The following is a 12875-nucleotide window of genomic DNA, read 5'->3' on the forward strand; positions in this document are numbered from 1 at the left end:
ACCTGAGCAAGCTTCATACCTCACTGTTCCTTCAGAGACATTAGGCACTGACAGGGTCACATCTAGAGAAATCTGGCACTGGCTTCGTAAGATGGACATCATTCTGAGGGCTTCCACTTCACTCCGGGGAGCGTTCACAGAGGCACAGCCTAAGTAGGTGAGCTTGCTGAACACCACGCTGTCCTCATCTGTCATAGGTGTAAAAGGGCTCAAATCCTCACAGTCTAGGGTGAGACAAAGTTGAACGTAAGAAGCAAGACAAGGTATATGGAAGTAAATTATCAGAGATTGACTCATCACTAAGTATATGACAAAAGTGTTAAAGAAAGTCAGGTCAGGCCAAAATACTACAGAAAAACCCTGCCTGAAGGCGAGTTACTGATGGCAGAGAGCAACTCAGCTATCCCAACTCTACAACCAGTTTGCTCAGAGGGCCTCATTTAAGAGCGAACTGCTCTTCATTACAGCAATAAGATACACAGCTGAGCTAAACAGACTGATATTTTATACACCCAGGCAAGTAAGCATAATATTTCTGCAGTAACAAGTACTTTCAGAAGAGAGGCCAGTTCAGTATACATTAACTCCTGCATCACATAACCTGGCATTTACTGCACTAGGTAATTACGATGGGAGAAACAAGGACAGGGTGGTGCACATGCCTGTATCTGAATTCTCATTCCTTTCTCCACAAAAAGCTAGCCCACAAGATGCCATCAGGCATTCCCCTTTTATTTCTAACCTCCCTGGGATGGTTTCACTGGCAAACTCATTTCTGGTTTCTGGAGTCCTGCCACCGACACTGGGTTAATGGTAGAGGATGCTGAAGCTTCGAGGACAACAGGTTCGTCCCCATCTCCATCAGTTCTAACTTCATCTCCATGGTCCCGGTCACTTGACTGATCTTCCATGAGTGGGTCCATCAACACGTCTTCAAGCTCCCTCTGCAGCTGCTGTTCGCTTCCATTCCCCACAATCTAAGAGCCACAAAGAGAGTTGGGACACAAAAAAAACTGTTCAAATGAAAAAAAAAAACAAACCAAACTCAAACAACTCAGGCACAGGGAAACTCAAATGACTTTTTCTGCCAACCAAAGCAGTAGTTAACAAATACAACCCAGTTGAAACCGTAAACACAAACTGCAATATGCAAATGCTCACCAGCACAGGCTAGATCGTCCCTGCTTTAACAACTCAACAAGCTCAAAGGAGGAGTTTTCTAGCACTGGAAAAAGTGAGATTACTTTCAAACTGGGCTTTAATCACCAACTACAAAGACTAGCTTGTGACAGAAGAACGTCACAGGTGTCCACAGTACAGTGGTCTATATTAATTCTCAGAACAGTACCAGAAAGGGCAAAATATAATTAAATATGGTACACAGTTAATGGGAAAGATAGCAACGTTTCATGGGAAGAGAAGAATCTGGAACAGGATTATGCCATCATGCAGAGGAGAAGAGGCAGTGTTGTTTTATTGCCTAACACTCATCTACAGCCTTACTTTGCACTCACTGAAGTCAACATGAAAGGCACAAAGCAACCTAAATGGTGTGAAATGAGGTCCTAAGGTAGAAAGAGAATGAAGACATTAATTTCAGGAAAATCTTGGATACTGTATCTAAGGAAACTCTTTGTCCATTCCTCTGCAATGGGAAGTGACTGATGCTTTACATAGTTCAGAAATCAAGCATGGAAATGGAGTTACAGAAGTATTTTGCCAGATGGCAGTCAGAGAAAGGTTCTTGATTCCAACACTTCAGCTGCTGCTGGTTATTAATGTTGGCACCAAACCTCAACCCTAGGAGCAGATATGCATTTCTATATCCTTACGTCCCTGTAAGCTTACTGACTTCAGATGCTACACTCAACCTAATAAAATCCAAACTGTGCAACTCCCCCAAGCTCTTAAAAAGAGTGTAAATGAAATCTTAGTAAAGAAAAATTTCCTTCTTATTTTTAATCTGTAAAATAAGACACTAAAGAAAGGAAATGGTTAAAATCGGAAGGAAGAATTCTGTCTGCTCTGTAATCTGCCCATAACACAATCCCAGCACTGCAGCAAGTTCCATCTGCCTCAAACCCAGCATCTCATAGTAGAAAATCAAATTATCTTGAAAGTACCTGAAGCAATGGCCAAGGTTCTTAACAGTAAATAAATCAAGCTGAAGTCTGCTAAGACTGCTGAAATAACGCTGGGGCAGATACAGCACACTCTGTGCACATGGATGAGCTTTGCAATTAATTAAGTATACCATGAGCAAAACATCAGATGTCACTTAAATATGTGTATGTGCATTTCCACAGGCGTGTCTCAGGAGCAATTACAGTGAGATCAGAGGTTTCTCAGCCAAGTCACAATTCTCACATATGGCCGTTTTCATTGCATCCCCAAACTTCTCAGTTCAGAAGGAAAAGGAAGAAACATGAAGTTTACTGTCTTCTTTTCCACACTCGGGCCCACAGTCTCCAAACAGTTACCTGCATCTGCAGCCTCTATCTACATTGCATTAAAGATGTAAACTACATATTAATTTTCTGGTTAATAGACAAGAACATTAACAAAGAACAGAAACTTCTGACCTAGAGTTACTCTAGAACAGGAGTGAATGCAATTATTTAAGTCCCAGACCCCTGTTCTTCAGAAGAAAGTAGGCAATAAAATTAAATTCACAGGTAATGAAAAAAATCACAAGCACAGGAGATCCTTTAGGATCCTTTAGATCCTTTATGTCTCTCCTTTAGGCAGGAGAGACATAAGACAAAAAAGCAATAACCTAGTGACTGTTTTACTGCAGAATCTAAACAACAACAGTAACAGAACTCCGTGAGAGGTTTATGCTCTTAAACCTCATGCTCAAACACAAGGCAGTTTTTCAGTATAAATTAAAATCTATCCATGTGCTATATGAGATCATGTGCCAGAGTATCTGCCTTACTCAGCTGTACCTCCACAGAAGTATCGACAACCTGTAACTAGTGACAGGAATCCACAGATTTCCATTTTCCTCCATTTATTTGCATGATTCATCATGGAAACAATGAAAACCTTGCAGTACCATCAGTCAGCAGAGGTATAATCCTTTTAAGCATGAAGTTTATTATTCAGGTCTTTGCAGCCATTCATCAGGAAGATGGAAGATGCACTGTGTTACTTCACTGTACACAGTTTATATGTTTTGCAACAAAATATGATGAAGGATTTATGATGTCCTGCCAGCCCTGCTAAAGCCTATAGAAGGGCTGGGAGGACACTGTAATATATATATATATGCCAATATTTTATATATATTAAAAACCTTAAAGTAACTCCTAGTTTACAGGACCTGTTTTCTATGAAACTTGAAGTTAAAATTTATTCTGGCAAAAACCTGCATCTCTCATGCTTTTGCTCACAGAGGAAACAAGGCCTATAAATACAAACTGAGATCTAACTTGACGTTAAAGTCCCTTATGCAACCATGGAAATTCACCACATCGTGGCAATGGTGCACATTAAGATATAAATTGAAACAATGCTGCAACCCCCAAGACCATTAAGAGAAAGAATGACAGAGTGCAGAACTACAGCAGGAGTGAAGACTAAACAAGGTGTACCTAAGAAACGCTTCATTTAGGTTTGCTTGAGACAGAGGAAAGAAACCATTTGCCCTAATCACTGTTTCCCCCACTTCTCACAAACATTAAAACCAATTTTACTTAACCTTTAAATAGGATGTAGCAAACTTCCTTTACAGGCACACTGTAGTTTATTCCCTTCCCTGATGTATGTGCTGCTGGCCTCTGCTGTGAAAGGTCTTGTACCATGTAGTTCAAGAACTCCTGTCTTACAGTGTGTTCCAGAAGGAAGGCTTTCATAAACCCAGCTCAGTCCCACTGGCAGCAAGCAAAAGCAGACACAGAAACAATACTGGAAAGCAGAGTGGGCCAGCAAATGATATTTCCAGAAAACAATCACTAACAACCCCTTCTGAAACTGAACCAAGTATTTCGGCATGAACAGAAAGCAAAAACACGTTCATGAGTTACGACCGACGTAAGAAAAATACAGTTCCTGATTGCTTTCAGAATAAATATTTCTCTACCTGGACTTGAGAAAGAGCAACCAAACAAAAACTGCATTAATTCAGTCCACAACACTATTACTTAAAACTACGGCAGATAAACAAAGCTGAAATGAGAGCCTCAGGTTTGATGTACAAATTTCACAGCCTTTCACCTTCAGCAAACACAAGCCTAAACTTCCAGCACCATCCTCAGACTGTACTTAGCAAATGGAAGAGCCTCCAACTGCTTTTCTAAAGAAAGAGAACACCAGAAAAAGACACCTGAACTTACTTTCTGCTTTTCTTAGTAGGCACATCAAAGCAAAAGGGGTTTGACATATGCAAACACATTAACTTGGTTATAAATACCAAAGCTATTGCTTCTTCCTGAAAAACTCATCCTATTTGTACCTGTGAAACACACAACCTCAGTTCTCATGGTGTACTGTTAATTTTATATATACTACTTAAACACTTAGACATCACAGTGGCAGTATTTTTTTACACAGCTCTGACAACCTTCACAACTCCACTTATCCATGCATACAATAAGCAGTCTAATAATATACTAAAACTGGCTACTGATGACTATTTGCAAGCTGAAAAAAGAGATACCAAGAACAAAGCCATATTCTACAGTAGTATGTCTCTTTTCTTGTAAACCACCACCAACAGAATTTCTGTCCTTAAGAACACCTAAAAAGTCTTCCCATTTTCTCTGTTCACAGTTTTTTCACCTCCCTAAACAGAAGGAAGGAGGTTAACAGGAAGATCCCTGCATGGGAGAATTCAGAGTGCACACTAACTGCTTATCTAAGGTGTAATGTTTCCATGAATCACTCAGATTGCAGCCAATAACCAAAGAGCACATACTCTCAAACACCATATACTGAAAGGCACAAGGTGAATCGCTTTGTTCAAGGACTGTGCTCAGGCTTGGCACTAAATTCATAAAGAAGCTTATCTTTAAGACCTGCAAAGCTCTGTGACATTCAGTGCCAAATCAGGAAACACCATAACTTTATTTTATGGTTGGTGACGATCAGGCAGCAGCAGCGCTGATGTTCTTCCTTCCTTATCAAGAGGAACAACATACCCATAGCCAGCGTTTATAAACCACTTTGGAAGTAAACACGTGAGGAAAACTTCAGGAGTGAGCTTGAAACTGATTATGGATACTCTGAAGTATTTGCAAGCTTTATGAAGATGACTTGATACACAAGTCTCTTCAATTTCATTGACTGTGTTAAAGATACAGCGTGTCATACAAACACTGCAGGACCGCCACAAGACCATCATTTGACCAGCAACACAAACAGCTCCCATGTGGAGCAAGAAGTGCTGCAGACTACACAGCATTTCACACTTCCACATTTTCTTTGGGAGTAACAGCATGGAAGGGAAAATCTAGTTGACCATGTCCATCTCTTGGGGTCTCAAATGATGCATCACAACTTTGGGAGCTTATTATGCACACCGCTACATAAGCATTCTCAAGGTACGCACCACTACGGAGACTATTCTGGACTGTTAAGTGTTCCTAGCTGCTGGTATTTGCAGTATGTAGAAAGACAAGTGTGAGATTACAGACTTTCAGTGGGTTTCACAGATCACCAAGCTCATTGTTCAAGAGAATCTCGATTTATTTTCAGATGATCCTATGATGTGAAGTGACAATCTTCTGCAACAGCAATAAAACAGCAGTGAACATTCTTGCCAGATGAAGCAAAAGTAAGATCTTGAGACTCCTAACAGAACTAGCTTCAAGTCCTATGTAAAAGAGAACAGCCACTACAATAGTACATCTCGTCCAGGACTCAAAGGAATGCAAGAAAAACAAAGCACCTGAGAAGTAAAAGCAAGAAGAGCAAAAGCATCAAGAAACATTCAGTAAAGTCTCTGTTATAACTGCTGCCAAGGAAGAGAGGAACACTCAGTCCAAGAGGCAGAACATGTGATTTCTCATCATCCTTAAAGACATTTTCAAGACATAGATGTGACCATAGACATCAGTCACATGGTGATGTTATGGTGGAGTATCTCTTTGTATCTCCCACAAAAAACACACTAACTTGACTTACTCCAGCAAAGATCTGCTTTTCAACACATTAAAATGATGGAATTTGGAGTGAGCACCCTACTTGTGTCACTTTGCTTAAAGATTGCTGGAATACAAATCGAGATGAAAGATTTTCTTTTAGTAGCAAAAAAAAAAAAATAATAAAAGAGGAGGAAATAAAAAAAAGAGTGACAAGGGTCTCTTTTCAGAACAGCACTTTCAGAAGTGAGATATCAATGCCCTTCCAATTCACACGAGCCTAACACACAGGCTTGTATTCTCAGCTTCTGCCAAGTTGTTAGTTATAACTACGCTTCCACATTTCTTAAAGAGAACATTTCACATTGGGGAAAACTTTAATACATGATTTAATTAACAGCTATGGTCAAATCAAGCGTATGTTAATATTACTTTCTATCTGAAAGCTGTGATGAAATCACAGATCCAAGTTCTTGACACTCGGTCTCTTTCATCCTAAGCACTTCATGAATTCTGCAAAGTGGGAAAAAACCCACAGGTAGTGATGGAGAGAGCTCTTACTCAGAACCTAATTGCCACCTCTGACTTCAGCCATAGTAATGCAGAAATCATTGGCAAAATTGATTCCTGAATAAGTTCTTCCTTTTGTCAAGTTTTCCACAATAAAGAAGCCCCTCTTTAAGCTCTCTATGGTTAGTCTGATTTAGAAGAACAGGGAACAAACTCAGGTTATTGATTCTTACCTTCAGTCCTGTTTTTTCATCATCACTACCATTATTTGTAGATGGTGTTTCATCCCCTTGCCTGGAAACCAAGACAAAATCTTCACTGTTAAGAGTGGATACCGAGTCTGAAGAGACACTGATTTTTCCAACAGAAGCCTTGTCATCCATGACTTAAAAAGGAAGTTCGATTCATGAATGAGATTAAATATGTTATAAACTCCTGAAAAACAAAAATCATAAAAATACTTATATAAAACTTCATGCTAAAATGCTCAAACGTTTCTTTTCAGAAGCCTGCTGACTAGTTATAAAAGGTAACACATCCGACAGCACCACCGAGTTACAACTCTTCTGTCAGCGTACACTCACGGTCCTGCTTTGATTTTGCTAAGAAGCACGCTACTGTCAGAGCACTGGTTTCCACAGCTCACAAAAGGGAAGTTAATAAACCTCTTTGCAGTATTTCATGGTTATGCCAGGCACCATTTTCTACACATAGCACAAAACAGGCCCTTGGAACACACACTATGCCCGCTGACAAAGGACTCGTATCAAAGACAGAACTATGAAGTCTATTTACTCTCTTCAGATAATGTCTGCCTTCACCTACATTAACACTAAACTTACTCCTGTAGCTATCAGAGCTTGCTGTATGCTGCAGTCACCCTCTTTTCCCCCAAAACAAGACTTAGATTCTTAATATTTTGTGGTAAGGATGCTCTAAAACAAGGAGACATCTATACTGAATCTTCTGTACTGCAAGGAACAATAAAAGACTTCTAAGAAGCAGGAAGAACAGCATTAGCTGGATCAGTATGGAGAAACAGAGCCAACAGAGGGTTTTAAAAAGCTGGAGCTGGCACTGAGAGGCATTTGAAGGAAGGAACAAAAGGTGAAGTTCAGCTGCACACCTTGAACTCTACAGCACAAATTCTCAGAACCCATGGCTCAAAACAGACTGCCTGATAAAAATGGGTGATTAAATTTCCCAGAAACCCAAATATACCCTTATCACAATAGCTCCGATCTTCACATGCTTCCAGGCATGACCAAACCCAAGTGCTTTTTCAGCCTCAAGTTCTGCCTTCCATTGGTAGAGGAATGTCCCCAACCTGGCTTCCAACAGAGCATCCAAACAACAGAGAAATCTGGCACAGCCACAAGCATGGCTCATCGCATTCCTCACTGAACCAAGAACAATGCACCCAAAATAGCAAAGCCTGCTTTTATTTCCATCAATACCCTTTCCCTGCACAGCCACCAACATGACATGAAATCTGCCAGGAGGACAACAACTTGTTTTCCCTCTGGGTTATTTTTAACCTGATTACCAATCAAGTCGCTTTGTGGTCCTGAAACATGTTTCACTGGACAACTGAAGCAGTGTGCAAGAGGAAGGAGGATGTGGGTTGTTTGTGGCTGTCAATACAGCTGTGATTATTTGGTATCATTTTCAAAAGTATGTGAGCTATTCAGGTATCCTTTGCAAAAACATTTTATGATCCACTGACTTTCAATGAGAATTTACTGGCTGAGAAACTTAGATAATTTGAAGGGTTTTACTCACTGTATGTGCCTATCAGGTATCACCTGTGTGTATCTTAGAGGTAGGGCATAGTTGTCATTTTTAAAGATGCTTTTGTTTATAGAACTCATACTAAAACATTTCTACAGAAGCTCCCTATTGCACCATCTATATAATACACAGATCACCTGAAAATAACTACATCAAATCTACCGAAACACAGAATAAAAATAAGCTCCAAACACTTAATAGCCCTTTGGCTTTACTGTTTTCATTCAAGCAGTACAAACTCATCTGCCACACTAAGGCTGGGTAGAAGAGTGGGCTTTGATCACAAGCAGTTGTAAAGATCATCTAGGCGAGGATCAATTTAGCTATTTATTTTGGTGTAGTGCATCTGTCTCAAAATGCTAATTTCACCTATTGCTAAAGTCTATCAATCTGACACCTTTCATCAATATTAAGTTCAAATAAAGAAGCAGTATGCCATGCTTTCGCATACTCTTCTTCAATCGTGTGGTTTAAACAGACGCCACACTCAATTCCAGAGCACAGCCTAACCCCTGCAATAGTTTCACAATACAGAATTGCAACAGCAGAAGGTCCCAACTTTGCCAACCTTACATTGAGCAAAAATCTTACTGGCGTTACACAAGACAAGACAGCACAGGAAAGGGACAATGTAGTAGACTACTGTAAGAAGCTTTTATTAGTGATGTATCAGCAAGCAAGGTTCAATTACCCAACCACTGGAATCAGCCACTAAGGTTCATGGGATTAATGCTCAAATAGTTGAGATGCAAAAGCAGCCTTAAAATACCAAAAATACCAAAGCACTGCCTGAAGTTAACCAAAATTCCCACCCCCATACTTTGCTTTGCATGCATTTTATTTCCTGTGTTCCTTGCTGTCGCTTTGTTCCATGCAGCTTTCCACAGGATCACTTTATCTGGATCAGAAAACTCACAACGGAAGAATCAACCAGAGAAGGCTTATGAGCTCGTTAAAATATGGGCCAGCCTGGAAGGACACACATCAAAGACCAGCAGAGCAATTAAGCACACAGGCTTATGACTTCTCTGGAATCAAAAAGCAAGAACAGCAGCAGTGACAGTGCTCTTTAGTAATACCTTCGACTTGTTTAAGAGCTGAAGCTTTCTGCTCTCACGGTTCAGAGAGGTAGGAGAGAAGACCCCATCCACGTGCAGATCTCGGGTTTTAATGGTTCTCAGAAGCCACAAACATCCCTTACAAGGAAAGAGACTTTGGTTTGTTTCAACATAAATAAAATATGAGCTTTTGAATTCAGCATAGTTTAGTTCCTGACACAAAGCTACACCACAATAATTTAGCTCCTTGCCTGCAGGTGTCTTTACACCTCGAAGGGAGATGAAGCGTCTAGGGAAAGCGCATACTAAGTGGTAAAGTTTCAACCACTTACTTCTTTGCTCGCCTGTGTCATTAAATGAGTGTCCTTGCCTCTCCCCATACAAAAGATCATTAGAAAAAGCTGAAAAATGAGATTAAAATTCTAAGTCTCTATGCAATTCACCTTCACTGCTGCTGTTTCACAATGTTGCAATGCGAGGCCAAGAAACAAATTAGCTTCATAAAAGATGGTTTTGTTTACTCTTTAAAGCAAGCATCAACCCACCTTACTCTCCCTGTCCAAGATAATATGCAAAGGACCAGCAAAGACACCATTCACCATGCTAACACCTCATGCAACTGGAAAACAAAACCTATCAAAGTTCAAGATTAGCTCCTTAGCTTTACAGAATATTTATCTTTTACTTTCTTATCCTCTCCCAAGTATTTGGCACCTGATCTGCAACCTGGGACCAAAATTTTCCTTGCAAGCGTTGCTAGAATGAATTTAAAAGAGCTTAAAGCAAAGACTAGGAAAAACAGAAAACCTTCCATTTTATATTACTGTAAGAGACTGAGGCTTGAATGCCACCTTGAGACACACACAAGTGAAGCAAGGCACTTGTATCTATGGCGGCTCTCACTCCATTTCCAAGGGGCACCCATTTTCCACTGTTTAGAATATCCACAGCCACACACACAAAAAAAGCCAGAGGGTGAGCTGAAATAGCAGTGTTCCAGCTGTGAACTTCTTGGACCTTTTAAAACAGCAATTACCTTTAAGTCAACAGCAAATGCAGCACCCTTTGCCTCAATTAAGAGAGGAATACAACACAGAATATATGTAAGTTTTGGGTTTTCAGGACAGAAAAGAGAACAAGCATGAGAACAGGCAGGCAAACTAGAGAGATTCCCCGCCCCATTTATTCATATCTTTCTCAGCTTTTGTTCTCTAGCTGCAGTTCCTATAGCAATTCCACAAAGTTACAGTGTATCTGATGAAGAATGCACCAGATACAGCAGAACAATACATCAATACTAACTAAATTACCGAGGAATAGCAGTAATAGAAGCTACCTTGAACAGCGAAGTCAGAAAGCTTGGCATACAACATAAACGTATATCCTGTAGCCCCTAAAACACAAACACACTAAGTATATTGTTATGGAAAACAAGCAGGTGTCACACAGCACTGAGGTGACTGATTCAATGCAAACTGATTCACTGAAAAGAATGTATGCCCTGTTTCTATTCCCCTGGCTTTATGCAGAGCTTAACAATAATATCCAGTACAGTCCAATTTACACACACAAAGTTCTACTTTCCTACTTCTCATCATTAGCATCTTAGTGTGGGTGAAGAATGGAATTTGTAGCCAAGTTCAGAAGCTTTACAATGCACTTTGCAAAGCTCTGGTATGACAAATAAGCCAGCATGCTTTAGGACTCTTAGGTCTTTAGTCTTTGACATCTGTGATTTTTTTACCTTGACAATTCGCATAGTGCAAGCTGATTGTTTTACACATACAGCCAGAGTCCTGAAAGAATCCCGGGAAATGCTACACTATCACTCCAAGTAGTGGCGCCAAGTGCTTCCACCTGAGCAGCATAAGAAATGCCAGAGCAAAACTGATGTCATACTGACAGACACGTAGGAAAGGATCTGTGGTTTGACTCTTTCCAAACACATATACATCACCTGTACTTTACTGCAGCTTGGGGGGATGGACCAACCATACAAGAAAGATCAATCACTAACAACCCTTTTTATTCTCACATATCACATGATTAGTCTGAGCAATCATGTTTGATCTTTACCCACTTTCCCTGTGCAACACACGCTCTCAAATGCAACGGGAAGTATTCTGCACTCAAAATGAAGCAAGAAAGCCAGTGGAATACTGCACATGAAAATAAAGATTAGGATGACTAAAGAGAGTAATGAATTAAAAATAGCAACTACAATACTAACTTTCCTGTTCATTTTAAAACACACTGGCAGCCACACATGTTCCCACTAACCTCAAAAGCCAGACAGACAAAGAGATAGCATTATTTAGAGATAACGCTTCCTCAAATTTCAACCCCTTTCTCAGGAGGAGTGAAGTGCCGACCTCAGGAAGCTGAGTGAACCATTAGACACTTGCATGCAAAACCAGGCATCAGGCAAACCACCAGAGTTAACCTAATGCAATCTTTGTTAATCACCCTTAACAATTCATAGTTATGGCCAATATAATTTTGCTTTTAATCTCCATTTCAACTCTCTGCTCAAAGGACAAAACTCTGGCTTTTAAGCTCTTGGAATAAGCAAATTCCCCAACCCCAGAAACACGCAGCAGGTCCTGGGAAACCATGCCTTATAAAAGAAATGCTGACGCTGCCTGAGCCAGTCCGTCACTGGAATGTCGCTGGAATGAATTAGCTATGAACGGATGGTCCATCCACGCTCAGCGCCTGCAGCTCCATCAGGCACATCTCAGAGCTGTCTGCACAGGGGAACTGGGACACGCAGAGTACAACACAGGCTGGAGCCTGGGATAAAGGCAGTGAGGGCAGCCAGAGGCTAAGCAAACTCCTACCACGATGCTCTATATACTTCTGGAGTCCCTCCCTCATTAGGATTCAAAGAGAAACAGTGTTTTGCTCACCAAACAGCGCTTTCAAACTACACTGTGAAAGAACTGCAAAAGGAGAGTTGCATTGGGTGCATGCTACTAAAAGCTGCCTACACTGGGATTAGGAGAACAGAAGGAAACCGGCTGCCAAGCTCCATTTGTTAATTTGTTTACTCTGTACACAGAAATAAGTTTGCTCAGGTCCTTGACCTTTTAATGGTAAGTAGAGGCCTTTAAAAAGAATACAGTGTTTCTGTAATTTAATCAGCAATGAGGCAGTCTACGCAGTTACACTTTTTCTAATAAACCTGCCCAAAATCTCAAGGAATCCCATCTAGTTTTGCTTTAACGCAACCTGTAAGCAGAACAAAACTGGGGATATGCAGCACGCTGTAGCTGTATAACAGTACAGGTAAGCACAACTTCACCTCCAACTTGTATTTAAGAAATAAACGTGGCCTTTTCTCCCTCCCCAAATCTAAGTATTTTTTCTCTTTCTCCTCTATCAAAACATGCCTTGAACAGACAAAACTACACAGACAAAAGGTCTATTTCTA

The 12875-nt window shown here is 40.5% G+C and overlaps 1 protein-coding gene across 2 annotated transcripts in view; it reads right to left on the reverse strand.

The window, feature by feature from the left end:
* RABGAP1 (RAB GTPase activating protein 1) overlaps positions 1-12875 on the reverse strand; it is a 68883-nt gene that overhangs the window by 55044 nt on the left and 964 nt on the right. Inside the window, exons 2-4 of one of the 2 annotated variants that reach the window (XM_057409019.1) lie at positions 6827-7028; positions 743-977; positions 20-224 (exon numbers count right to left, since the gene is read on the reverse strand). In XM_057409019.1, the coding sequence (XP_057265002.1) occupies positions 20-224; positions 743-977; positions 6827-6976 (590 nt within the window). In that variant the 5' untranslated portion in view covers positions 6977-7028. The remainder of the gene's footprint in view (positions 1-19; positions 225-742; positions 978-6826; positions 7029-12875) is intronic. The other variant, XM_057409020.1, reaches the window with a different exon arrangement.

Source organism: Pezoporus wallicus, unplaced genomic scaffold (assembly GCF_028554395.1).
Source record: "Pezoporus wallicus isolate ANWC-B61680 ecotype Strahan unplaced genomic scaffold, APGP_CSIRO_Pwel_v1 contig_8341, whole genome shotgun sequence".
Classification (NCBI taxonomy): Eukaryota; Metazoa; Chordata; class Aves; order Psittaciformes; family Psittacidae; genus Pezoporus; species Pezoporus wallicus.